The sequence below is a fragment of the Columba livia genome, chromosome 1 (assembly GCF_036013475.1).
Source record: "Columba livia isolate bColLiv1 breed racing homer chromosome 1, bColLiv1.pat.W.v2, whole genome shotgun sequence".
Taxonomy (NCBI): domain Eukaryota; kingdom Metazoa; phylum Chordata; class Aves; order Columbiformes; family Columbidae; genus Columba; species Columba livia.
Genome location: NC_088602.1, coordinates 185665414 through 185691708, shown reverse-complemented (window position 1 = coordinate 185691708; position 26295 = coordinate 185665414). Strand labels below are relative to the sequence as shown.

The 26295-nt window shown below is 42.9% G+C and overlaps 2 protein-coding genes across 7 annotated transcripts in view; one reads left to right on the top strand and one right to left on the bottom strand.

The window, feature by feature from the left end:
- Nucleotides 1–965, top strand: part of CTTNBP2 (cortactin binding protein 2) — a 90877-nt gene extending 89912 nt beyond the window's left edge. For 2 of the 4 annotated variants that reach the window (XM_065048799.1, XM_065048801.1), the window contains one exon: nt 50–965. In XM_065048799.1, coding sequence (XP_064904871.1) covers nt 50–286 — 237 coding nt within the window. In that variant the 3' untranslated portion in view covers nt 287–965. The remainder of the gene's footprint in view (nt 1–49) is intronic. The other 2 variants (XR_010469566.1, XR_010469567.1) reach the window with 2 other exon arrangements.
- A 5666-nt stretch (nt 966–6631) lies between these two features.
- Nucleotides 6632–26295, bottom strand: part of CFTR (CF transmembrane conductance regulator) — a 110920-nt gene continuing 91256 nt past the window's right edge. For 2 of the 3 annotated variants that reach the window (XM_065048802.1, XM_021285419.2), the window contains exons 22-27: nt 23211–23453; nt 20369–20524; nt 13488–13577; nt 10257–10429; nt 9801–9906; nt 6770–7952 (exon numbers count right to left, since the gene is read on the bottom strand). In XM_065048802.1, coding sequence (XP_064904874.1) covers nt 7746–7952; nt 9801–9906; nt 10257–10429; nt 13488–13577; nt 20369–20524; nt 23211–23453 — 975 coding nt within the window. In that variant the 3' untranslated portion in view covers nt 6770–7745. Of the gene's footprint in view, nt 7953–9800; nt 9907–10256; nt 10430–13487; nt 13578–20368; nt 20525–23210; nt 23454–26295 lie in introns of all 3 variants that reach the window. The other variant, XM_005500867.3, reaches the window with a different exon arrangement.

The window sequence follows — 26295 nt, the reverse complement described above, 5'->3', positions numbered from 1 at the left end:
AGGACAATAATGATTTCTACAGAAAATGCTTGTTTTTTTTTAATCCTAGGGTGGAATGCGTCCTCTCAGCAGCAGCCGAACTGTGGAAAGCAGCAACAGTAAATCAAAGCCAGAGTTGGGTGTTTCGAGGGTTAAATCTTTTCTTCCTGTTCCTAGAAGTAAAGTCACGCAGCCTTCTCAGAACACTAAAAAAAGCAGCAGCAGCAATACAAGGCAAATAGAGGCAGATAATAACATAAAGAGAGATTTGGAATTTGCACAAAAAAGAACAAATAGAAAAATCTAATAAATAAACCTGCCTACCGTTCAATTTTCTGTGTTCATATAATCTCTATTGCAAAGAAGCAAGTACTCAAATATGTAAATATTTTTTAAAAAGAAGCCGTTTCCCTGTAATGTAAAGTTTGTACAGGACCACAGGTTTATTTCTATGTAAATCAGCTGGAAATTATATTGATTTAAACTTCAGAAATGGGCAGCTTTGCCACCTTCATAGGGGTTTTTTTTCTTCTTTTATTATGAAAATTACTCATTTAAATGATAACATTCAGGGGTATTACCACAGGATTCTGTTTGTGTATATACTGTACATAAATATATTCTATTAATTTCATGTGTTAATCTGCATTCAGATGAGTTGCACAATATGTACAGCAATGGCTTAAAGCTATTGTACATGCATTTTAAAGACATTTTTATCTTCACTTAATGAAAAATTAATGGAATGTGGCAATAACTAAAATGATTGGAAATGCAGATCAATTACTTTCAGCTACAAGCCATATTAAATACTTTGATTTCCCCATCATCTGCCTGCTGAATTGTGACTTTGTTTCTCCCAAGCTTCTCTTCATCTAGAACATCATGAATTTCCGTTATAACTTTCATCTTCTAGAAAAGGAAAGAGATTGAGAAATTAAAATGCAATAAAGATGTTTTTCTCAGACTCTTGTTCTTCGGTAGAATTGAAGAAAACGTGGTCATTTATTAACTTAGTTTGTCTTGTATACTGTAAAAACTTTTATATACGTCATTAGTGTTTTTAAAGTATCCGAGAAATAACAGTGTTTTACAGAAACAGAGTTTACTGAAAATGAATTTGAGCACAAGCTGAACCTACAGTATTATCAGAGATAATGTAGTAGCGGTAACATGAGTTACTATGTAATTATCCGTTTCTATTGTGGATTTAAGGTGTAATTGCTGTGAAATGATACTTGAGTTGCAGTTGAAATTGAGTCTTTCTCACATTTCCCCACTACCGGGGTAGCTGATGTTCCGGGGCAGAGTTCTCACAAAGGGCGTGTTCCCCGTCCCTCCTCCCGGCAGGACAGCTCCGTGCTTGTGAGCCGCGAGGGGCGGGAGCGCGGCTGGTCTGGTGCGGCGGGCGGGGGACCGTGCGGTTTTCTGGAGCTCAGCTCCCTCCCGCCGCGCCGTGGGCAGACAGATGGGTTTGCGAGGCACGGGCAGCAGCGCGGTCACGCCTGCCATTTCCAAAGTAGCGCTTTTCACAAGAAAAGCCTGGAAGAGGCCAGGATTGCCTACCTGTTTGCTAACACTTCACCTTTATATGTAAAACAATCATCCCAAACTCACGTCAATAAAATTTTTTGTACCGCATATTGTCTGTCTTTCTGTCTCTTTGTGTGTGTGTGTTTCTGTATCAACTATTAGAAGCTTATTTCTGTAATCATTTCCCGCACGGTATATTCAGAAAGTACCATGTCTTCAGTAATCACTGTTTTATTAAAACCTCGGTTTCTTGTGAGATAGCAATATATAACTGAACACGGATGATTTCTCTAGAGGTTGAGGTGGATGTTTTTTCTATTGCAGTAATTTTGGTGCTGAAAAGCGAGATGCTCCTTTTGCAGTGGGCTCTTAGCAGCGGAGTCAGCGGCGAACCGCTGGAGTCAGAGAAATGGGCCCCAGCGACTGGCACCCGGTGCGTGCGGCCGTGGGGTGAGCAGCGCCGGGGCAGCTTGTGCGAGGATCGCGTGCTGAGGGGGAGCACGAAATGGAAACCGCTTCTTGTAGTGGTCACACAAGTCACATCATCAGGATTTGTAATAACGGTTTGTTTTGTTTTGTTTTGTTTTTTTTAAGAGCTGTAAGAAAAGAAGAAAAGTCCTGACGTGCTTCTAAGCTAGATTTGTTCTACATTGAAAATACACCTTGCAAATGTCAGGCCTCATTTAGATCAAGAGGGAGCTGTGTGTTTCTGTGTGGGAAGATGTCAGTGGTGTCCTAAAGCATGTTTGGAGATCTAATGTAAGAGTCTCTGTATTGTCTGTGAGAAACAAAAGTCTTCTGTGCTGTACTTTGAGTATCTTGCAGAAGACAGAGTAGCTGTGATCATCTCTTCATGGTTTGGAAGTCAGGTCTCTATTGCTAAATTTAGCATTGCCTTTTGGTGCCCTCGTTATCCCTTCTTTTCAGCCTGCTGTCCTAATCTCTCTCCATCTGCGTCTTTTTACCTGCTTTACTTGGGTCTGTTCTCATTTTGTTTGTCTGTCCTCCAGTTCAACGCAGTCTGTGGCCTTCATAAATCTTTAATCACGGGGCATGTTGCAGATCTCCTAGTTGAATCTTATCTTCTGTAGTAACTGTAAAGCTCTCCTTAGGCCATAACAGTTCCTGCCCTCACGTGGTGAGAGCCCCATAGCCCCACAGTAGTTGGCATGTGACCGTACCGGCTTCTCTGTTGGTTTGTCACTTGGACTGTGCTGGATGGTGCAGAAGCAAAGCGAGAGGCTCTGTCCGTGAGCCCAGGGCTTCCCTGTAGCTTCCATCTCTTGCTGTGATGCTACAGTCAGTGCTCCTCATGCCTGACTTGTCACAGCAACTGCTCTCATTTGGGGTTAATGATGGGCAAAATCCTTCTCCTTCGTTCCTCCCTGTGTCCTCAGCAGAGAGGCTGTGGCTGTGGGAAGGTGGAGATACCCTGTCGATGTGGAGGGAAGTACAGGGAAGCCCCGGAGGCTGCATCCATTCCACAGGCCACTAGGTCAGTGAAAAGACTTCTTGTTTAACCCCGTGACTACACTGTATTCCTTAGATGCAACCACGGGAACTTGAAAGACCTTTCTTATTCACCAATGACTTTGGCAAATCCTAAACACTCCAGCTCTCTGCTCTGCGAGTCCTGAAAATAAAACCTTTCAGCATGCCTCCCCCAGTTCTTAGTTTTGCAAAGAACGTGGAGTTTGTTCCTTAAAATAATGTCTGAGTCCATCAGACAATATTCGCCTCTTATTCAGCTGCTGGGCATGAGCTCCAAAATGAGAAGTGTGAAGAAACAGCTCCATCATTCAACAGAGGCAGCAACGCTCATCAACAGGGCAAGATCAGAGGGTCATCTCTTAACACAGCTCAAGTGATTTACACAACAAATCAAAACCCTCCAGCTTCCCAGTAAAACTGGAGCAGCAGAATAGTCTCTACAGAATGGTCTTTACAGAGAAGATACCTGTGGAAGGAGCCAGTCTAAGAAAGCCCATTCTCACGTTTAAGCTTTGATCACTGTGAGGAGCCTATTGAGAAAGAAGAGAAAATAACAGGCAAAAAAAGGTTACGTATCACCTGAAAATCTCCAGTTGCATTTACAAGGGTTATATTTTGAGACCAAAGTAAGTCCTGTGAACAAATTAGTAGCAATATTGTTTACCCTAGGAACAGGGTATTATTTTTTGAGAGCATGAGAGCTTGTAAATGAAACGTGTTACTGTATTGCATTGCACATTGATTAATTTGCAAGATTTTTAGGCGGCAGTTGTCCATTAGTGAACAATTACACACACAGTTCTAAGGTGATTTTTTTTTTCCAGATGTTAAATACAGCTAAGTAATGGTAGAGCTAAAATACCAAATCTATGTCAGAAAGAGGAGAAAAAAAAATCAGATTATTTTTTCGATAAAGTAAATCAAATGCAACAAGTTAGTTCTGAACTTACCTCCAACAACTAACGCCAATTCCAAATTAATGTTAATGTGAGGAAATGTTTTAAAAGGCACCCTTTCCAAGAGCTGCCACATTTCATGGAAACAAACCTGTTGCTTGAACAGGGCAGAAGTCAAGAAGCGCAGAGGCCATCGGGCGTTCAGCAGCTCTGAGACTGCTGGAATGGGCTGAGGGACATGGGGCTCATGGAAATGGAGAAAGACTTTGAAATAGATATTTCAATAATAAAATACTAAAGCTGCTAAGACACCAGTTGAGGAACTGTGAAAGCAAAATGGTTTTTTTGGAACAGCAGCTTGATTCCAGTGAGATACTGAGCAGTTCGCGCTCATGACAACTGTCAAGCTGTTTCGTTAGTTATTTGTTTGTGTAAGATTTATGACGATGGCTAAATGTGTAGAGTTCAAGTTTGTTTAGGTTAAGCTTGCTTGGCCATTGCCGTCCTAAGACGTGGCTGTACCAGCAGTCTGGCCACCCTTTTTTGTACTTAACGAGAGCTCCAGATCCTCTGCAGAGTAATTTCACTCTTTTAAAATTCCTTCAGTTCCTTCCTGGCAGGCTGTAAAATTAAATCTTCATGTGCAGTAGAGTCCGCGTGTTCTTCTCTTTGGCTGTATATTGCACACACGACTCCCCCTTTTAACATTACAGGTGTGTGTCTTTAATAACAAAGTGCCTTGGGAGTAGTATTTTTTTAAATACGTTTTATTAAAATGCAAAGCAAAGTGAAAAATTCTCTTAAATAATGCTCAGCGTGTGTTTAGAAGGTCATCGCTTGTCCTTCCACTGTGCTTGGGTTATGGCCTCATTTTCTTTGCATTTTCATTTTTTCCTTTTGGCTCTGTTTTCCACATAAGCAGCACATGCAGCTTCCCAGCTTTGCTTCAGGCAAACAGCCCTGGGAGCTGTTGTCCCACCACCAAGGACAAGAACACTTAGTCTAGAAGGTGATGCGAGCCTCCCAGCCTCTGTAGGGAAGCAGATGCGCCTCTCCTCCTCTTCCTCCTCCTCATGGAGGCAGGTACCAACTTCCCTCCTGTTCCAGACTGAGCTCCAAAGTAGCTGAAACAGGATTTTTGGACTAAAAGAAATCAATCATACGTTCTTCTCCAGCCTTTTCCCACTTGCCCTTGGAGGGCGGAGAGAGAACAACTTCTGCAGGCTGTTCTGCAGGCTGCTCGCTGGGACAGGCTGTACGGTGGGTGGCAGCCGGGTACCGATGGCAGAAGCCGTTTTGATGAGAGCTGTGCAGCGTGGGCTATGGGGTGTGGGGTGGTCAGTTGAAGGACCTACTTGATTTTTTTCCTTCCCAGGCCTTTTTTCTGTTTGTATCAGCAGCTTTCAAATGTGTCCTGTCTGATCTGTGCTTCTGTTGTATTTACCTTTTCCTTTCTTGAAATGTCTCCTTGTCCGCTTACTGAAACTTGTCACCTCTTAATGCTCTCAACAATGACCCCAAAATATTAATGCTACGGATTGTGCAAGCGTTGAAGTGCACGCTGATTCTGATGACACAGTGCTGCTTTTCTGCTGAGCTTTCCTTATCATCCTGTTTATTTAGATAATAAACTCTCCCACGTGGTTTGTCTGCTCCTCTGAGTGTGTGACCCTTGGCGTTGCTCCTCGGCTTGGCCGTGGCTGCTGTCAGGACTTGCACAAGCGGAGAGCTGGCTGAGTGAGAAATGTGTTACACGGTGTGAGGGGAACAGTTTGATGGGGTGGAGGGAAAGGAGATGGGATTCAAAAGTGATGCTGTTTCAATATACAGCTGGTTTTCAGGCTGAAGCGAGCTGGGCTTAGTGGTAGAGAAACAGGGACATGGCAAAACTGAGCCTCAAGGGTATCCAGAACTTGCTTCATGGAGGAAAGCTAGCAAAGCAAGGAGAAGTTCACACGGACAGAAAGGAAAGAGACACAGGTAAGCGCTAGAAGATAGATAAGAATAAAATTATATTATGAAGGATCGGATAGGAAAAAAATAAGCCGGAAACAAAACATCTATTTGGAGAAGAATAATGTAATGAGGGACAGAAAAAAATGTAGCGTGGGACAGGGAGAGCAGCGGCTCCCAGGTGAGCAGGGCAGCCCGCAGGCCCGGGCTGGTGCTGCCGCGGGCTGGGGCGCAGCTCCCGCTGCCTCCTCCTGCCTCAACGGGGTGGTTTTCCGGATGGGCATGTGCTGCTCTTGGCAGCTTTAGGGCTCAAGCAATGCAAGAGATACAAAGCTCATTTATAATCGCATAAAGAAGTTGCGTGGTGGTGCTGCTAATGCTGGTGGCGGTGGCCTTTAAAAGGCTCTTTTTAAGGCACTTTTTTTCCCAAATCACTACCCCTGGGGATTTATCCTTTAGGAGGCTGGGAGGGACCCAGCTGGGGTGTCACAGGGATGAGATCAGCGGGGCCAGGGCCAGGCCCTGCAGCACCATCCAGCGCTGCCCCGGAGCCCGGCCCAACCGGCGGCTTCTGGGGTGGACACTGGATGTCACCAACTAGTTTTGTAATAATAAACTGTATTTATTTACAGTGACACATGTTTTGATAGGCACCAAGGACTGAAGCGGAAGTAGGCAAATAGGTCTGTGGCGCCTGCACTGTGGGGGAGTAGATTGTAACAGGTCATACAGGCAGTTTTTGTTATTATATTTTTTTTAATTTAAAGAAAAAGGATCTAAAATGTCTGTTTTACTAGAATACTTTAGTGCACAAAGACAACACTGGACAGTACCTGGCCTAACTGAGGCTCCCCTCGTTTCTGACAGCTCGATCATAATGCGACATCAAAGACTTGTAGCAAAAAAAACCCCAACAATCCAAATATAAAACTTTTTGTACAAATATATTTTTCTTTATAGTACATAATCACTCTCAAAATACATCATTTCCTTAGTAAATGTTTGCGACAATATTAAAATAAATAAAATATCCTAGAGAAAGTTCAGTTTCATCATAAAACTGCAAACCAGAGGAGTATAAAAATTAATTCCATTATTAAAATTTACTTCTGAGAGGTTTCTTCTGTTTTTTAGGCCAGAGTGAAAAGCAGGCAAAGGTGCCAGGCCTGTGCAGCCTATTGCTGCCCCATTGCCAGCAGTGCCCCCGTCAGCGGGTTCTGCGCCCATCCTGCTCCGGTTTTACAAGGAAACACCAATCTCCCTTAACCGTGGTCATGCGACGGATGTTGACCGGCTTGCAAGTCGATATCCTCTCGTCCTTCATTCTCCCCTGCACACGCAGAGCAGAGCGCTGTTACGAAAGGGCGCTTGGCCTTAAGTTGAAATTACAGTTGCTGCATGGAAAACAAAGAGGAGGGAGTCTTCTGTGCGCTTTGCTGAGGTTGTCCCTGAAGTCGTTTGCAGGAAGTGAGTCCAAAAAAGCTTTTTACGTTCTGATTCTTGTACTTTTCACACAGGTTTGATTATTTTTCTCACATTCTTCCTGCTGTCTGGACCTCTCACCCCAGCGAGAACATTTCTAGAAGTTTTCTGAAACAATTAGGTTAGGCAGGTTACTTCTGCTGGCTGTCTCGTTTGTACTGAATTAGAGCAGCTTTTCAAAGGAAGTCTGGTTTTACCATTAAAAGCGGCAAAACATCAAAGGATGTACTAACTTGCACAAGATTAATCATGGAAGGGAAGTAATTCCCAAATGCACGTGTAGCCGCTGCTGTGAGCACCTCCGGCACGGTCCTATCTGTGAACAGCTCCTGCAGGTTCACAATGGCTGGTCCGGCCATCGTGGGGCACGGCTGCGGATTCACTGCACACAGAGGGTGCCCGCAGCGCCTCTCACAGCCTCGTCTCCTGCACCTCTTCCTCCGTCTCCTCCTGCAAGGCGGTGATTTTGGGTCGAGGGTTGCGTTTGCTGGAGTTTCTGTGGTGTATGGGGAGGAGCTTAAGGCGATCGGCATGGCTGATGGCTTGCCTGAAGGAGCTTTTTTCGCTCAGCAGCTTCTGAATGGATTCATACTGCCGCAATTTATTGTCCTCAATTACCTGAAGAAACATATTGCTCTGTTAGATGGGCAATGGTGGTTCTGACAGAATTCAGCTGACACAACTAACGGAGCAGGGAAGAGACATGAAGGCAGAACAGAGATCTTCTTCTAACAGGAAAAGCCGAGTTTGCAGTTTATAATTTCTAATTACAACCATAAAAACAGACACTAAAATTTTAACCTGTGGAAAAGGTGCCCATTGCTCAAGTTACAAAGCACCGCTGGGCTTGCTGGTTTCTCCTTGTGACCCGATTTTTACCTGTGAGGTCATTTGCTGGAGTCTCCAGGTACCGTGGCATTTTCCTGGCACTGCTCAATTGCCTGGTTAAGAAGGAGTTAACCGAGCAAAGAGAGCTGTACGGCAAGCAGAGGGAGCGGGCTGCCAGCACAGGGCTTTCTTTGCTTTCTCCCCACCTGGCCTGTGTTCAAAGGAGACAACAGGTTTGCCCTGTAAGGCTGTGCCGGCCCCACTGTCAGGCAAGAGAGAGGGAAAAATCAGGCTCCCTGGCTGGCGCTGCAATGCCAGCATGTCTCGGGTGAGGGCACAGGTCTGACAGCAAAGAGCTTTCAGTAGGTCTGTTGCCAAAACGTTGTTTGGAGGGTGGTAAAGCTGCTCCCCTCTGCCTGCCGGGGCTCTGCCCACACAGCGGAGTGGAGCAGCACATCCAAAAACGTACAACTTCCCTACGGACCAGCCTGCTTCAACTTCAGGCTGTGTTCCTCCTGCTGTGCTAATACACCCAAGCAAATGTACATAAAAAGTGATGTTCCACTTTGCTAATAAAGTGAAGGTCCCCTCTTATGGAAGAGTCAAGAAAATACAGAGGAAGTAGACTCATTTTTAAGAACAATTACATTACTTGCCTTTTATTTCCTTCACTAACCATTTTTGTATAACAAATACCCCAGGACTTCAGCACTTTGTCACCTTGATTAAACAAGAAAGGAATACTCAAGTGGCTTGATGAAAGAAATCAGCAATTCTGACCATCAGATGTTGGTCACAAAGTTGGTGAAGGATTTGGAGAGGAAGCTGCATGAGGAGTGGATGAAGTCACAGGGTTTGTTCCGCCTGGAGGAGACTGAGAAAAGACTTAATCGCTGCTACAGCTTCCTCACAAGGGGAGGAGGAGGGACAGGTGCTGAACTCTTCTTTTTAGTGACCAATGACAGAACCCGAGGGAATGTCAGGAAGATGTGCCAGGGGAGGTTCAGGTTGGACATGAGGGAAAGGTTCTTCACCCCGAGGGTGGTGGAGCACTGGATCAGGCTCCCCAGGGAGGTGTCACAGCCCTAAGCCTGACAGTGTTCAAGAAGCAACTGGACAACCCCCTCAGACACATGGTGTGGATTTTGGGGTTGTTATATACAGGGACAGGAGTTGGACTCGATGGTCCTTGTGGGTCCCTTCCAACTCAGGACATTCTATCATTCTGTGATTCCATGTTTTCTTAGGAAACTCCTCTTCTCCATGTAGCCTCCTATTGCTCAAGAACAAGTGCAGGTCTTTCTGCATTTGCAGTCGTAAAGCTCTGTGAGATGCTGGGATTTTTCTGGAGCTCCAGAGCCAATCAGCAAGACAAGGCATCTGGATCAGCAGCTGGTTAACCTACACAACACAACTTCTGGTTGAAAGAAGGAATCCAGCTCTTCCATAATGTGACTACAATGGCCCATGTGAAAGAGCGAACAGGAGCCTGCTGCTCTTCTGCAGGTGACTTGGTTGCTCAGCTGCCCTGAATGACCCCCGTCAATCCAGCCAACTTCACCAATTCTGCTTGGTGCGTTTTGCACGTTCATCAAATGTTATGAAACAACAGTACACGAGACCATGAGAAACACTCACCAAAAATCGCTGGCACTCCAGCATCGCCTCCAGCCTGTGTTCAGAGAGTATCACCGTGCAGTTGGCAAACGCGTGCTTCAGAGTCTTCCTGATCACTTGGGAAGTTCTGAAAAGCAAACAGGCATCGGCGTTCAGACGGCATTGCACGTGCCAGCACAGCTCAGAACTTTATTGATGGTATTTAATAGTCTGGCTGTGTGTTGTAAAGCTCACATGCACGGAAACCAACACTGCAGTGTCTCAGTGTGCTGCACTTCTGCTGTGAAAGTAGGTATCAGCCATAAAGCTGAGCTTGTAACTTGGCCTACCCGATCCCTCATGCAGAATTAGAAACATACATTACTGAAATCAGGTTTAGTAACAGACCAGACAAGTTACAGAAGGTCTCTTTCGGTGGTGCTGCCTCACTGTTTTCTTATTTCATATGAGAAAACAGAATAAATTATCAAAACTTACACAGGGTCCAGGTGAGCACTTGGTTCATCCAGCAGCAAGATTCTAGCTTTGCTGAGAACTGACCGGGCAAGGCACATCAGCTGTTTGTGGCCGTGACTGAGGACGCAGCCTCCATCCACAAGAACAAAATCGAGTTTGCCTGGAAATTGCTCAATTACAGACTTCAGCCCAACCTGCCGGAAAGAAAAATGTCAGGAAAAACCTGTGAGATACAGTTACTGCTTACTGTGGGTACAACAAGGGTACAATTACTCCTTTCATTTCCTTGCCTTTCATTTCTGAAGGCAAAGAGAAAATATAAATTGATGGAAAGGAGAATCTGGCCTATAAAGACTACAAGCTAGTAGTTGGATGATGTGAAAAGGACTGAAATATTTGACTCTTACAACATGTGAGGATTTATGTTAGGAAGCTGAGAGCTAATGCTTCATTTGTTGGTCACATACAATGAGTCTTGGCAGTTTGACTGAAACACTCTGAGTTAGCAGGCTAGAAAAAGCAATAGATTATATTTGAAGCTTTTTATCCAGCAGCAATGTACATCAATAGAAATGTTAAGGAAAGTGATTTGCCAAAGAGGCAAACCAGGCCTCTTTGGTTACCAGGAGGGTAAAAAGAAATGACCGAAATTCACATACTACATTACAGCAACAGACAAAACCACCCAGTTCACCACAGCCATTGTTCCTGTGGCTCTGAGAGCGCTTCCATCTGCTCCTTTTGCTGCCTCAAAAGCCCTGTGCACATCGTTCGCACCAATGGCATCACAGGTTTCCCTCTAGCACTGGTGACACAACATTTAGAGAGGTGGTCGAACCAAGTGAATCTGCTTCATTTGGATCAGAAACCAGAATCCAGCCCAGAAGATTTCTTCTGACTGTTTCTTCCAGTGCTCCCTGCTGCTCTCACTGGGAGACGCACTTTGTACACCTCAAAGCAAAGCTTTGCATCTGCCACAGGTCCAAACCAACTGTGCTCCTTGGCCTAATCAGCATCATTTACAGAGAAATTTTTGTAAAATATCAGAACTAAGAAACATATGTGAGCTGCATTACTCCAGAAGACATTATAAAAAGCAATGCAACTCCAGTGGTTTATGAAGAGCCCCTTGGTGTTTTTAAATATTACTGATCTGCAATTAATTTGCATTCCGGGGAGGGAAAAAAAATGGAATTAGTCCTTTGTGTTTCCATTTTACATGGGAACCATAATAAACTGGGGTTGGGGGGGTGTCTGTTGAGTTTCTGAAAAGTTCATGATTTATTGATAAGAAAATTAAGGCCAGTGCTTTGCCCCTCACTCCTCTTTGGAACACACGTCATGTCCTTCAATGAAATTTTGCACATAATGGCTGGAAAAGGTGCTTTCCTCTTAAAACTGCACAAGGTCTCTCCTTGTACCTGTTCCAAACAGCTGACTGCAAGGGTACAACAGCCTCAAAAGTTGACACAAGTCTGACAGATTGAGGTGCTGAAATGTGGAGGCAATAAAACTGAAACACCTGACGTGGGCTCAGACAACCTTGCTCTCTGCCACTCATTGCAAGAGGCATAAACGGCTGGTGCTGATCTCAGCAGGATTCTCTCAATCCTCAGCAGCCAACACGGGGCAGGGAGGAGCTGACAGGTGACTGTCTTTCTGTGTCGTGCTCCTGAAGTTACACTGACTCACTGAACTTTCTAAACAATCCAGTCACTCCTCCTAAAAAGTATTTACAGCTCTTTTTCTTTCCTATTTGCTTTGCGCTCTCACCTGTGCAATGAAAACCTCGTTATCACATATGGATTTGCCAAACTCCTTAATGATAAACACTTCAAAATAACTCTTTTTTTTCATGCCCTTGTAAATGAAATTAAGCTCTTAAAAATCCCAGGCTCAGTTCACGCAGACAGTGAAAACAATCCTCAAAAGCAGAAGTCGGGTTTGTCTTTTTCAAGAAAGGGGACATGAATCCATACTCTGTTTTTTCGCCCAGCCTCAGAGAAGTGGAGAAGCACAGCACTGAGCACCCCCTTGCCCCAGCTGGGACCAGCTGAAAAGCTGCTGGCACATCATTTAAACAAAAACATCATGATGTTTTTATTTGGTGGTAAATTACTCCTAGAAAGTGTCTACTTTCCTCTCTTCCAAACATAGGGAAGGAATTAGATAAACCCAAAAGACAGAACAGAGACAGAGTTAACCACCTGGATGGGAAACAAAGAAGCTTTCAGATTAAGTCCCACACTTGTAGCATTTTCTGATACTTGAGACTTGCTATGAACAAGGAAAATGGCACCAATTCATTGTTGAGACTGTATTAATTATGTCATCCCTACCTTGGAAAGGGAAATCTGCTTTCTGGGCTGCAGCTTTCCCTCCCTTACCTCTCAGCTGCCTTTTCTCTGGGCATTACATCCACCTCCTCAACCTATTAAACATGATCAGAGCCAATAGGTGGCAGCTGACAACTGTAACACACCGGGTTCAGTTCAACATGGAAACAGAACTGTAAGAATCTGGTCCCTAACCTTGGGGAATTTGAAAACAAAAAACATAAAATTAGAACAAAACTTTCAGGTTCATAAACACTAATATTCCCTGATTCTTATTTTCCACGGAAGAGGCAGCTACCTGGGAAAGGAGCGGGTCCGTCGGCCTGAACGCGGTGTTGGGGAGCGCTCCCTCTCAGCTGGCCTGAGAATCGTAATAACTGGGAAATATTCTGAGGAAAGATTTTTCTAAGCTGAATATAATATATTTCCTATTGCAATAACACCAGTCTTACCTCTCAGACAGGCCACAGACTTTTTTTTTCCTGACCTCCCAAATGTTTACCAGCAATTTTTACACATTTTAGTAGAAAAATGCCTTGCTGACCTTTCGTATATTTGCCAAATCATTAAAACGAGAAAAGATTACAGGACCTTTTCCTGCTCCTTCACTTTTTTTCTTCTCTCTCAGGGTCACCCAGCAGAGCCAAACACAAAACCTCACTTATGCTAAATCACTGCATGAGGAACCCAGACTGTGCTTTACGGAAGTTTATCTTTTCTTTTTTTCATCTCTCACAAAGGCACCTTTTTATTAGGCAATAAGGAAATGTGTTTTATAGCACAGCATTATCTTTCCTTGGCACTTTTTTTTCCTAAGACTGTAGATAAATGTAACATATGACAATCATTTGACCTACACTGCACTCTGCTGTAACCACTTCACCAACAGGATGCAAATAACATCAAACAGTTTTACCTCCTCTGCAACTTTCCATATTTCTTCATCATTCCATTGCCCGTAAGGATCCAAATTCATCCGAAAAGTTCCAGAAAATATGAACACTTTCTACAAGGAAAAGATACAGACACAGGTAGATAAATATTCTGAAACATTGTATAAAGCATTGTAAATTGTATACAGAGAAAGAAGGACCTGCTGTCACTACCAGATAAAGCTTATTGCAGGTTACTAATTTTTTAAAAAAAAAACATTGTTCCAAAAAAAGTGATTTTAAAAATCCTTGTGTTCTGTTTTTGGTAATTGTCTTAATAAAAACTGAGCCAAACTTGTCTGAAAAACAGTAAAAATTGAATTTCAGCAGTTTTCAGAATAAAATATTTCCTGTATTTCCATTTTGGAATAAGCCTTTTAAAAACTATTTTTGATTCTTCATTATGTGAAACATATTCAAACAAAAACAATGACTAAACCAAAGCGTGTGTTTCCACAATTTCATTTTGAGATAAAAACCCCGTTGAATATTTGTCAATATTCAGGGACACTGTCCTAAGTTGTTTTTCATCAATGAATTTCTCATTTTCCATTCAATTGTAGCCAAATATCTATCAGCATCATCCTGCTACCTGACATTTCACCATGTCCCAGTCCTATCTCAAAAGAGGGTTTTCTCTCAGTGTCACTGAGATGTGACACAGCATGATCCTGACTGCAGCAGCACCAACTGCTTGCTGGTATCCAAGGCTTCCCTGACTGCATGGGCTGCTGCTCCTTCCTCCCGTTACAACAGATGAAGAGGATGCACGTTTCCTGGCACTGGGAGCACATCCGTCTTGCACTGAAGTTCACAACTCAGTTCTGCTTTTCCCATCAGTTTAGGCAAGTGAACATCCCGAACATACACGTTTTTTACCTCTAAAAGGAATGACTCAGACAAAATTAAATATTTGTTTAATCTCTTTTTACATGGGGTGGGTGCGTCAGATTCTAGTAGAAATAAGGTTCTTCAGGGGACACTGAGGTTGCACAACATTTTTTGCAAGATAAAGCCAAAGTGCTGCTTTCTGTGCTGTGAGGTACACCTGCTGCTTGTAGCAGGGAGAACTGGCTCTCAAAGAATGCTCTCAAAGTGCTTTGTTGAGAAATATTACCATTTGCATACTTTTTCCTTGTACGTACAGAACAAATAACAAGAGGAAAGACTTAAGACAACTATTTTCTTCTCTTTTGTCTTCCTAAAGAAAATACTTATTCAGAGAATGTATTGAAAAGCCAGCAATTCACAGCCACATAATTTCTTGGGGACTTCTTAATCAAACGCTACCAAAAGCAGTGAAGGACCAGCTATACCAGAGACAATGGCTGAGAGAATATACTTAACAGGTACTTTCCCAGAGATTGGCCACTCTACCACAATTTCCATCTGACCTAATGTGGGAACTTGGCATTCTTTCATCGGGTTTCAAAGTGATTTATACACACATTTACATTAATCATTTAAATATGATTAATTGAAAGTTTAAACATGGTAGAGGAAAATAAATTACATTAATTAATTTGCTTCATTAGGATGTGCAAGCCATTGCCAATAACTTATTTGGTGTAGGAGGGAAGGAAGTACCTGATTTAAGAGACCTGCAGTCAGTGGGGCAGATTTCAGTGCGATGATGCGCCACAGCTAAAAGTCATTGAAGTACTTTTGGTAGAGACTAGGGGGAAGGAGTAGATGCTTTCCTTCATAATCGTTATTGTTAATAACAATGAATGCTCCAGTGAAGTCAAGCGCAGCCCTTTTCCCATGCCCTGCACTGGGTAGGTGACAGGAGTGGGGGAACATATTTGCAGCAGGATTAGATTCTTCCAAGCAGTGGGTGCGGTGGAAATAATAACGTGTCAGAAGTGGGTTTGTTCACACTTTGAGCACCATACCTTTAACTAATGGAACTGGTATTTTCATTTCTCAGTGGTAAAGAATAGTTAACCAAACAAACCAGTTTTAAAGAAGATAGGGTTGAATAACATTCCTGCTGAAGTGCAGCAAGTAGAGAAATAAAGGGAACTACTTTATTCAGAAACTGCTGTTATTCCTAATAACTCTGCTTTCAAGAAGTAGGGCACTAAAAGCAAGCTATTCCCAAAAGTACCATTTTTTTTTTTTTTACCCCACAAGGTAAATATTTCATTGTCCTGAATTCTGGTACTTTTCTCTCCATTTCAACACCTCTTTCCTCCCAGCTCATTAGAAACCACATAGGGTTCACTTGAGTAAATACAGTGTGAGTCACAAGGGCAGTTTAGAGCTCACTTTAAGAAGCAGAAAGAAAAAATCAAAACAAAACAAAAGTTTTTAAAAGCTAGAAGTCAAAAGTGAAAAAAAAAAAAAACAAACAACAAAGTTAATCTTATGGACCTATGTGTTTTTCATATAATATGGAAGAATTGCAAATAAGAAGAGCATTGCACGTGGGAATGGATGGCTAGGGAGACTGGCAGCAAATCTGGAACTGTTTCCTTCTTGGTCACTTGTTCAAATTCACCCAGGATGACAATGGGTTTGATCATACAACAAATAATTTATCAGACCGGACATCCACCCACAAGCAAAACATTTGGGACTATAAATATGGTCACCCCAAATATTGTCAATCTCCACCTCTGAAGAACATTAATGCCCCTGAGCAGCAAGAGCCTCTGTGTACTGGTTATGGTGTGGGATGCACCCAGCCTGTGTAATAAGCTTCCTAAGTGATTTAAGTGTTATGTGGAGAACCAAGACCCTGGAGTACCTGAGCCAACGCATTCAGAGGAGTAAAGGATCAGTTGACAAAAGGCTGTTAAGGAGTGAAAGTATCCTGAGAGTACCCTGGCTGACAGTAGCTGCTGTTGCAATGAAAGACAAGTCGTGTGCAGGTCCTCAGCCAGACCCATGGACCCCTGATCCCATCTGCCCTGGGGCTGGAGAACCAGGGCAACAACAGCTGGAAGCAGACACCAGCTCCATGTACAGAGAAGTTAGAGTAACAACAATATGACCTCCTCTGTTTTGGATATATTATGGCAACAATATCAAGATGAAAGAAAACCAAATTGCTGTGTGAATGCTACAGTATTAGGTGCAGAGTTAGAGGTTTTGTTTTCGTAAGTGTCCTTTAGGGACTTTACATTGACATTAAAATATTTACAGACAAGAATAAGAGCATGGGAGAAATGAAGACCTCCTGCAAGTTTTTGGGACCAGTTCTGTAATGTTCTCCCCTGAAGATGCTAAAACCTCTGCCTCCCATAAATCTTACTGGTAAACGCAAGTGCTGTGCTCCTGGCAACACTGAATCCACGATGCAGAAAACAACCGATATACTGCCTGAAATGAACATGTGAGGCTGTTAATCAATGTCCCCAGGTGCTCCCTGCATGGGTCTGGTGCAGAAGCTCCCTGGCATGGTGATGCTGACTCATCTCCATGCCCTGCAGGAACCTGGTCTCTGCAGGACCCTCTGGGGAGTGGGGCTGCCCAGGAGGCTGTAGCATGCACAAGTGCCCTGGCATGCTGCAAAACAGCCACCCCCATGACCTCCAAAAGTGAACAGCCCTGAGAGGTATGAGAGGAGATGAAACAGCGCTGGAGACCCACAGGCAGAGAGACAGACAGATAGAGTGAACAAAGTGAGCTGGTTACTGAAAAATTGGAACTACAAAGACAAAAGTTGTGAAATTCCACTTCTTAAACAAAATGAAGGAGCAAACGCGATTTAATTATTTTTTTGTCAACTGGCAGTTCCACAAACTGTAGTGATCTCATTCTCCATGCTAAGCTTGATTTTAACTCCATAAGAAGTATTTACACGTAGGGAAACAGTGTGAGATCTGCCAGGACGCAGACATCAGAAAACACCAGAAGTCATCCCCTTTCTTTGAGCTAGCAGCACCACATGGGTCTCAGGTTTCTCATCATTTATTTTAATGGAATATCGACTGCATGTCTCCTGTTCTCCATTCAAAGCCAAATTTCTGAAGGGATTTTCTCAATTTGACTCCATTAAATACTTCAAGATGCAATCTGCACAAGGACCTGTATGCAAAAGAGCTTCAGTGTGTTGAAATCAGATGCAGGCAGATGCCCTCACCTTAGAAATGTAGTGGGGAAGCTCTTGCAGAAGAAGTATTGGAAAGGACTGCCCAGAAAGAAGGGATGATGGGCTCTGATTGTACTTCAAACAACCTGTTATCGCTGGAGTAATTGCTTTGCATGAGAATGACAAACATCCTGTACAAGCAGCACTGTGGTCAGGCTGTGCTTCAGCAGCATCGGTGTGTGAGGAGCTACAGGAAGGAACTTCCTTTTGGGTGCTCCAGGAAACATGTTTTATATGATTTACCCCTTCACACCACTGCAATGCACGGAAAGCTAGATTTGAGATACTGAAAGAACCAGGTTTTTGCTTTTGCTCCATCTCAGTGTGAATCTCGACTACCCTGCACGCCATTCCAGCATGACCTGCATGGAGCAGACAGCAGTGTGTTAGGAAGCTGTGTGTGCTGTGCAGCTGCGCAACAATGAGGTTCCCACAGAGGCAAAGAACTTATTTTCTTGTAAATTGGGAAATTTAGGGATAAGGAAGAGAAGGAGAGTGTTGGAAAGTTTTTACAAGGTAGCATGCCTCAGGTACAGCTCCCTTCTCCTTGTGTCAGCAAAGCCTCTCCTAGAGATGGCAAATATCCAGGTGCTGCTGTAGGCCAGCCTCCCAGGAAAGGAAAGGCAACCTTTTTTTCCCCCCATTCTGAAGCCGTAGGTGAACAGCAAAGAACAAAAAGCTCCCTTTGTTCTGTTGGGAAAGGCAGGGTGGTATATGCAATTTCTCTTCCCTGCTGGGAAACGGCTGGTGAAACTTCATTTTGTTCTGAATGTGGGAACTTTTGAGGCATAATGTGCAGTTCTTTGGGACAGGAGCTGTGAGCTGAGGCATGCAAACAGGCTGGCAACTCTGAATGGAGGGCTAGGATTTTTTGGCATTGATCCTTGTATCAGGGACTTCCAAACTGAACCCAATGTGTAATTTTAGCAATGAACTAACAATGCACCTCACTAGCAGAAGGGCAAGTTACACTGCTTATGTAGTAAATGTCTCTCGTACTTGCTGATGGCTGCAGAGTGATGTTTTCTGTACCATTAGTGACTCTGTAGTGAGTACTCAACTATAAAACAAGGGATAACAAGGCTACATGTTACCAACCATTCCGTTTTCTCCTCAGTCCACATATTCCCAGGAACAGCTGGAGATGAAAAGCAGAAACCCTGCGGGGCAACCAGGTCTCAAAGGAAGAAAGGCCTGGGGGCAAAAGGATGACTACGGGAGAGAGTGTGAAGCCCCTTCCAATACGGAAAGTTGTATTTGGCTGCATAGGAAAAATGTGCAATGGAGGCACAACTTATACTGGTAAAAGCATCTTTCATCCTATACAGCCATCATTTAGAGGACAACCGTATAACGTACCTATCCTCCAAATTAAATAGATGCAGCTGCATTTGCAGTTCCCAGCACAGCTGCCTTTTTTTCATAATTGCAAGCAACTATCATGCTGCAAAACTGAACCAGCAATAACAAAGAAATAAAAGTTTAGAGGAACAGAGAGATGTGAAAATGTTGAAGAGAGGGCAGAAAGGGTGATGACAGGTCCGCTATGAAACGGCAGCTTGCCAAGCAAGCCTCAACTCAGCAGGCAGCGTGTGACCAAGCCGGCTCTTGGTAGAGCTCAGGCAAGAAACTAATCCAACCAGTGGACTCTCTACCACTCTCTTGGTTCCGTTTTGTTGAGGGTGCAACTTGGCAGTGAAGAAAGGATCTGTTCTGGCAAGGTCAAAGTGCTAAAAAATTGCTGCTTTTGAGGAAATTTCAGAGTATGATTGTAGGAATGCACAGAGAGGAGAGAGTTGTGCCTTCTCTGCACGCCTACTTGAAATAAATGCCACTTAGGCTACTGTGGGATAGCATCTGTGGAAGGGAAGCTATCATAACTCAAAATTGATCATTAAGTAGAAAAATTAAATTTTGAGTCCCTTTTGTATTTGCTCCTCCTTAGACTATTCTTCTTGTTTCAGTTATTTGAGAGTATTATGGTGTTTAAACCCATGTGAGGAGCTGCTTCCTTTTTCACCTCTGAAATGGTATTACTTCCCATATGCTGGGACTGCTGCAAGCATAAATAACATGAAGTAGTGCTCTGTTATACATGCACCACGACACAGTGATGAGAGGTGACAGCTAAAAAAGTGATGAGTCTAAGCTGGGGATCAGCTAGTGGTCTAGTAAAATATAACAAAGGCAATAATTCTGCTAATGGCCTGTCAGGAAAACAGGTGATCTATAGTATCCACATGTTAACCATAATCTGTGATGTAGGGCTTTAGAAAACCGTAGCTGAGAACACAATTGATTGTATTTTTTTCTTCAAGTGGCACTATCTCATTTTGAATCAACATCACAGTATCACACAGTATCACAGTATGTTTGGGATTGGAAGGGACCTCAAAAGATCATCTAGTCCAATCCCCCTGCTGGAGCAGGAACGCCTAGGTGAGGTCGCACAGGAACATGTCCAGGCATCCAAACTGTTCAAGAGGTGCAGGGATAAGCAAGCTACAAATGCTAATGTTTGAGTGTGCTGTACCTTCCCATCTCTGGAAGAATTCTTGTGAGCAGCACAGATGCCTTCAAAAAATAAAGTTTGCTGTGAATCATTGCACCCATCCATCCACCCCACTTCTCTTTTCACAAAATCTTTGTGTTTTGTTTTTCTTTCTCAGCATAAAACAACTAACTTCCAGCTTGAGGGTAACTATGGGCATATGGATACAGAACCAATGAAAATAAAGATAATCAAATACACAATAATCTCATTACCTGAGGAATCACTCCAAATGCCTTTCTCCATTGTTGCACGCTGACTGTGTTCCAGGAGACTCCATCAATCCGGATATCCCCTTCTGTATTCAGCAGTCTTAAAAACGCAAAAAGTAAAGTACTTTTTCCTGAACCAGTTCTTCCTAAAAGGCCCACCTGCAATGCAAATCACAAAAGCAAACACTTAATACTGCTCACATATTAAGAACAGACCAAAGCAGAAACACCTGAAGATCTCAGCAGTGAAGAACAATCCAAATGGATCTCAACAGGATAGTAAATGTCGTTCATTTGGGAGTGATAAAAGCCTACAGCAAGAGCTGAATGAAACACTGGGCCAGACTCCTATTTATTTTGAAAAATCTGTTAGTCTACCCTTAGCTGAGGAACATAAATTTGCTTATATATTGTGTACTGATTAATCCTGCTCTTTGTGCGTTTCCCTTTCTTTTGCTAGGAAGCCCTCTCCAGTAAAACCCCATCCAGCAGTCAAAAACCAAACAGGGAGTGCACTTGAATCACACTGCTAAGCCACTCCTTTTTCATATAACTGAAAACAGAGGGCCTAACTCTGATCAAACCACGAATTTGTAGTGGGGTAGCTTGAGCCTGAGGCAGTGGCCACAGCACTCACCATGTCATTGCCCACACCCAAGACCCAGGGAACTGCAGACCTTTAGTCTAACCTCAGCTCCTGGAAAAACTATGGAGAAGATTCGACTGTGTACTGCTGAAAGGTATTTGAAAAATAATGCAATCATCAGGCACACTTAACATGGGTTCACAAAGGGAAAGTCCTGTTTACCTAATTTGATATCCTTCCGTGACAAGGTCAAACACCTTATGGATGAAGGGGAGGTGGTGGATGTAGTTTTTTCCAGATTTTAGTAAAGCTTTTGATACTGTTCCTCAGATCATCCTTCTGGACAAGCTGCCCACTGTGGGATGAGCAAGTTCACAGTGCCGCCAGGTGAAGAACTGGCTGAGGGGCAGGGCTCAAAAGGTTGTAGTGAATTGGGCTACATCTGGCTGGCAGCCTCATCACCCTCTCCAGCTTCCTGAGGAGGGTGGTGGAAAGGGAGGTGCTGATCTCATCTCCCTGGTATCCTGTGACAGGATGTGTGGGAATGGTTCAAAGCTGCATCAGGGCAGGTTTAGACTGGACATTAGGAAGCATTTCTTCACCGCGAGGGTGGTCAAACACTGGAACAGACTTCCTAGAGAGGTGGTTGATGCCTCAAGCCTGTCAGGGTTTAAGAAGCATTTGGACAATGCCCTTTATTAATAACTTGGTCAGCCCTGAAGTGGTCAGGCAGTTGGACTAGATGATCATTTTAGGCCCCTTCCAACTGAAGTATTGTATTGTATTGTATTGTATTGTATTCTATTCTATTCTATTCTATTCTATTCTATTCTATTCTATTCTATTCTATTCTATTCTATTCCAGCTCCTCAGCAGAGGAGAGCTCTCCTCTCTCCTGCTTGTGTTACATGCGCTTCCCTACAGGTCAGAGACAAATCCTTTCCAGTTTAAGGAGCACACTACAATTCCAAAAATGCTACCAATTCCAAAAATGCAAAAATGCTACCAAGGTCCTGGGTTCATCACCAAAATTGGATCAAGTTCCTAAATCATAACCATTGAAAAAAGACCCTTATTTTAATTGCTCTGCTCCCTCTCTGTACAATACAAAAGTATCTTTCATTTTCCATACTCCACTGCTTCAAAGGATTTTCCAGGAAGTAAATCCACCAGACTGCGGCAGCACTCGCACCTCCACGCTCCAGGAATCACAAGCGCTTCTCTTCCAAAGGCAGAGCAGTTTGGGAACAGTGCTACAGGAAATCGGACTCCTGGTTTCAAAATTTTGCTGCCCTCAAACTTAGTAGATGAAACATTCAGTTGATGTAAACCAAGACAGATCTACCAAGCCTGTCAGAGACTAGTGCTGTCCAAACTAGGAGTGAAGAGCTGCCTCATGGCATGGAGCTGTCACTGAACCTGCTTTCTCATCTATGTGGGAGAGTTAAAATCTCCTCTTCATCCACATGGCTCCAGCTCAGGAAATCACACAAGCTGTTCTTCCCACCCTACCAATGACAGTCCTTCAGCATGAACTTAAAGCAAAGTGTTAAACATCTGCCTAATTGTTGTCCTGAAACTAAAGTTCTTTCTTGGATGCAACCCCAAACATGCATGAAGATTAATTAGAGGTTTGACAATCTTCTAAAGAATAGAGCAGGTTATGGTTTGTTATTTAATAATTCAGGGTGGCGTAGAGCCCTTATCGAACGGGTGAGATGGCACCTCCACCCTCGGTCTGCCAGCACCAGCCGTGCGTTACCCTTGGCACAGTGGCCGGTATTCTTTTGTGCCCTGCTCCACCTGGGTCAGGCTGCCCCAGCACCTGTGCGCACCAGCAAGCTTCCCTCTCCCAGGAGGAGAAGGCAGACAACTTCAGGCACAGGAATACAGCTTGAGGATCTCCCGCATATGTATTTTATTGGTATATTCTGCTTCCCGTGGTCAGCAAACATCCGCCCTGTGCATCACTGTGCAAAGAGGTGTAAATAGCCCTAAGATTTCTAGGATAACTGGAGCAGATTTCCCTTGCCTTTTTTTTTGTTGTTTGTAGCCAATAATCCTACAGATGAGCTCTTTTTATGAAGAGACACGAGATATTTCTGTTCTTCAGGTAATCTAGATGATTCTTTTGTTTTGTGACAAGTTCATCTAAAAACCTTACTGAACTCAACCTACTCCTCAGTCAGTTAATAGATTTACAATGACAGTTCGATAGTTAACGGAAGTCAGATCAAACACAACAAAACATCGTCTCACCCGCTGCCCTGAACTTATTGAAAAAGAAATGTTTTCCAGCACAGCAGCTCCTCCTTCACTGTATTTGGCCGTAAGGTCCTTCACAGTCATTTGGCCTCCGGATGGCCAGTTCTTTTCTTCCTTCGCATACTTGTTTTCAATTACAAGGGCATCTGAAAGCTGGTTATTCTTCTGTGGCTTCACGTTTTTCATCTCTTCTGTAGGCAGGTCAATGAATTTAAATATTCGTCCAACAGACCGCATCTAGGAATCAAACAAACAGTATTCTAAATGTAATGAATACTTAGCTGTCAAAACAAATGAGATCAAACTATTCCTAATTCCTAGCCAGAACACTGTGTCTCTTTTCTGTGTAAGTTATACCATGATATAATTTTCAAAGGTATTTTCTGGTATAGAGCTCTGGGTTCTCTTGCTCTTGTCCTGCTGACATTGGTTCAACACATGATTCCACTTGCTTCCCTTTTAAATGGACACAATAGCTCTTTCTACCTTCAAAAATGTGTTTTGAAAACTGCAGATGACTTGTATTTATGGAAATTAAGTATGACCATGAAAGCAATCCTGGAGTCTTCAACTCCATCCTCCTGTAGGGGGTTGCCCAACCCAAAAACTGAAGTTCCTTGAATAATGATTGATCTCCAAAGATCAGCAGACTCTTTGGAATTTGAAAGATGTAAAGTAGTAGCATCGAGTTAAAAGGATCAATCATCAAACATTAACATCTGAGTATTTATGAGAAATTATCTATAGTTTTTAACAAAAAAAATAGGAGTAAGTTCCATGATGATTAATTATAGTAATTATATATAGTAGGTGAAATAATCAAGCCCTGTAGTTCATGAATTTCAGACAGAAGCTGCTAGTAGCTGTCTCGGTGAATTTTCAAAGGAGCATAGAGCTAGAAGGGATCCTCTTGGTCTTTTTTTTTCAAGTAGGTCAAAGGTCAGTTAATAAGTAGTTAATTCAACTCCTTCACTAGACTTCCCTGCTCAGGTGACCAGTTTGTTCTTGTAAATGAATTAACTTTAAATTCTAAACAGTTCTTTTTCCTAGCTGCTTTCTCCATTAATTTATGGAGGTCCACCTTAGATCCTTTGTTCTCCAAGACTAAAGAAAATCCAGGTTTAAGCCTCTTTCTTAACATATGTTCTCCTTCTACAAACATCCCAGTTCAAATTAATCTTTCCTGTCTGACCAGAAGGTACACGGCATTTTGGATGATGTTTCACAAGGACATTGTACAAAGGCATCGATACTTTCCTACCTATATTAGGTATATCTCGATTAACACATCCTAGGATCATATGCCCTTTCTTCACAGTCATACCTTATAGCCACCCCCTGATCAAGCAGTGGTCAGCCAAGCTTTCCTCCACCTTAGCCATTTCTAACCAAAGAGTTCCTTATTTACATTTTATTCTTAGCAGTCCCTAAATTCAAGCCTCCACTTTGGCTACTGCAATCGATTTTGTATCAGCCATTTGAGGTCACCTAATACCTTTTGGCTCCCAGCATCCTTCATGCTAACATTGCCTTTCAGCTTTGTGCCTTTGGCAGACTTCTTCAACACAATTTTTGTCTTTGTTGAGAGCATTAAAAAAAGATTAAAACAAGCTCAGTCACAAATCTAATCTTTGTTGAGTAGCCTCCCTACAGCTTAATACTTACAGCCTAATGACATTTGCTTTCTGTCCAACTCATTAACTAGTTTACAGTTCCTGTGATAATCCTGATCTCCTTCATTTACATAATTTCTGAAACGGAGCCACAGCCAGTGCCTTTCTGAAGACAAAGGAGATCTCTTACATTATTTTTGTCTGGGAAAAAAATCATCAAACACAGGCTGGTCTGATGCAACCCTAATGTCAGCAAACCTGAGTGAATTCACTCTGTAAGCAACTGTGCCTTTGATTACTTCTTCCAATTAGTTTCTAAAGTCTCCTGCCGTTAGACTGTTTAACAAACTGATGGTGGCATCAATGACTTCCCATTTGCCTTTCTTAACCAAAAGTGACAGTAGTTATTCTATCACCTGTCACCACCACTGCCAATCTGGTGGATTAATTTGAAGTGGCCATGACCAGATCTCCAGCCTCTTAGGCTTCCTGAACCCCAGGATGGGATGTCATGTCCCCCCGTTTGCATGCCTGGGACGGCACTGCTCCAGCCCAGTTTCACATGTTTCACTGAAATGCTCAGCTGCAGAACCCAAACACATTTAGTTGAAGACTCCGATTTTAGATGGACTGAGTCATGGGTGGTATATGTGTCCCTCCATGGACTGTACAGGAAACTTAGGGAGATGAGGATTCTAACTTAGGAGCTTCAGTTATGTGCCAACAGCTAGGCTGGTTTTTGCACATAATTTCTACCTCAGATATTTTAAATCACATTTCTACCTTCTGCTTCCCTTTCAACTCCCCAGATTAAACACTGTCCTCTTACTGAAACTTAGATGCAGCATTCATCCAGAATTCAGGCCATTTGCAAGTCTAACTCTAATTTTGTCAAGCCTCCTTTCTCTATCTGCTTCTTGACCTCCAATTTAATCCATTTTGTGGAGGCTGTAATTTCTCATATACTTTCAGAGAATGTTGTTTATCTTGGTAGTCCTAGAGCTTCCAAAATGTCCTACTGTTTTTCCCTTGCTATGCAGGAAAAAAATTTCAGCCCATCAATTGAATAAGATGTGACCTTAGTCTACATTCAGATGCCTAAGCACCTTAGTCCAACTAACTTAATTAACTAGATTACTCATTATACCAGAATTTGACCTTTGTAAACAATAAGAGTAAACTACAGCATAGTGTAAATTCTTATTGGTCAGAAATTATTGACCAAAATAAATAAATAAACAGATAAGATACTTTCATCGCTACTGTATTCAGGAGTATCTGGGCCTTATTACTAGCATTTGTTCTCTAATCTGTATTCCCAGTAATATTTATCTCTTTAGTAGCGTTATGGAAAACCCTTTGTACATAGTATCATAGAATATAATAATAGAATTGTTTTCACTGGAAAAGACCTTTAAGATCATCAAGTCCAACCATTAACCTAGCACTGCCAAGTCGACCTCTAA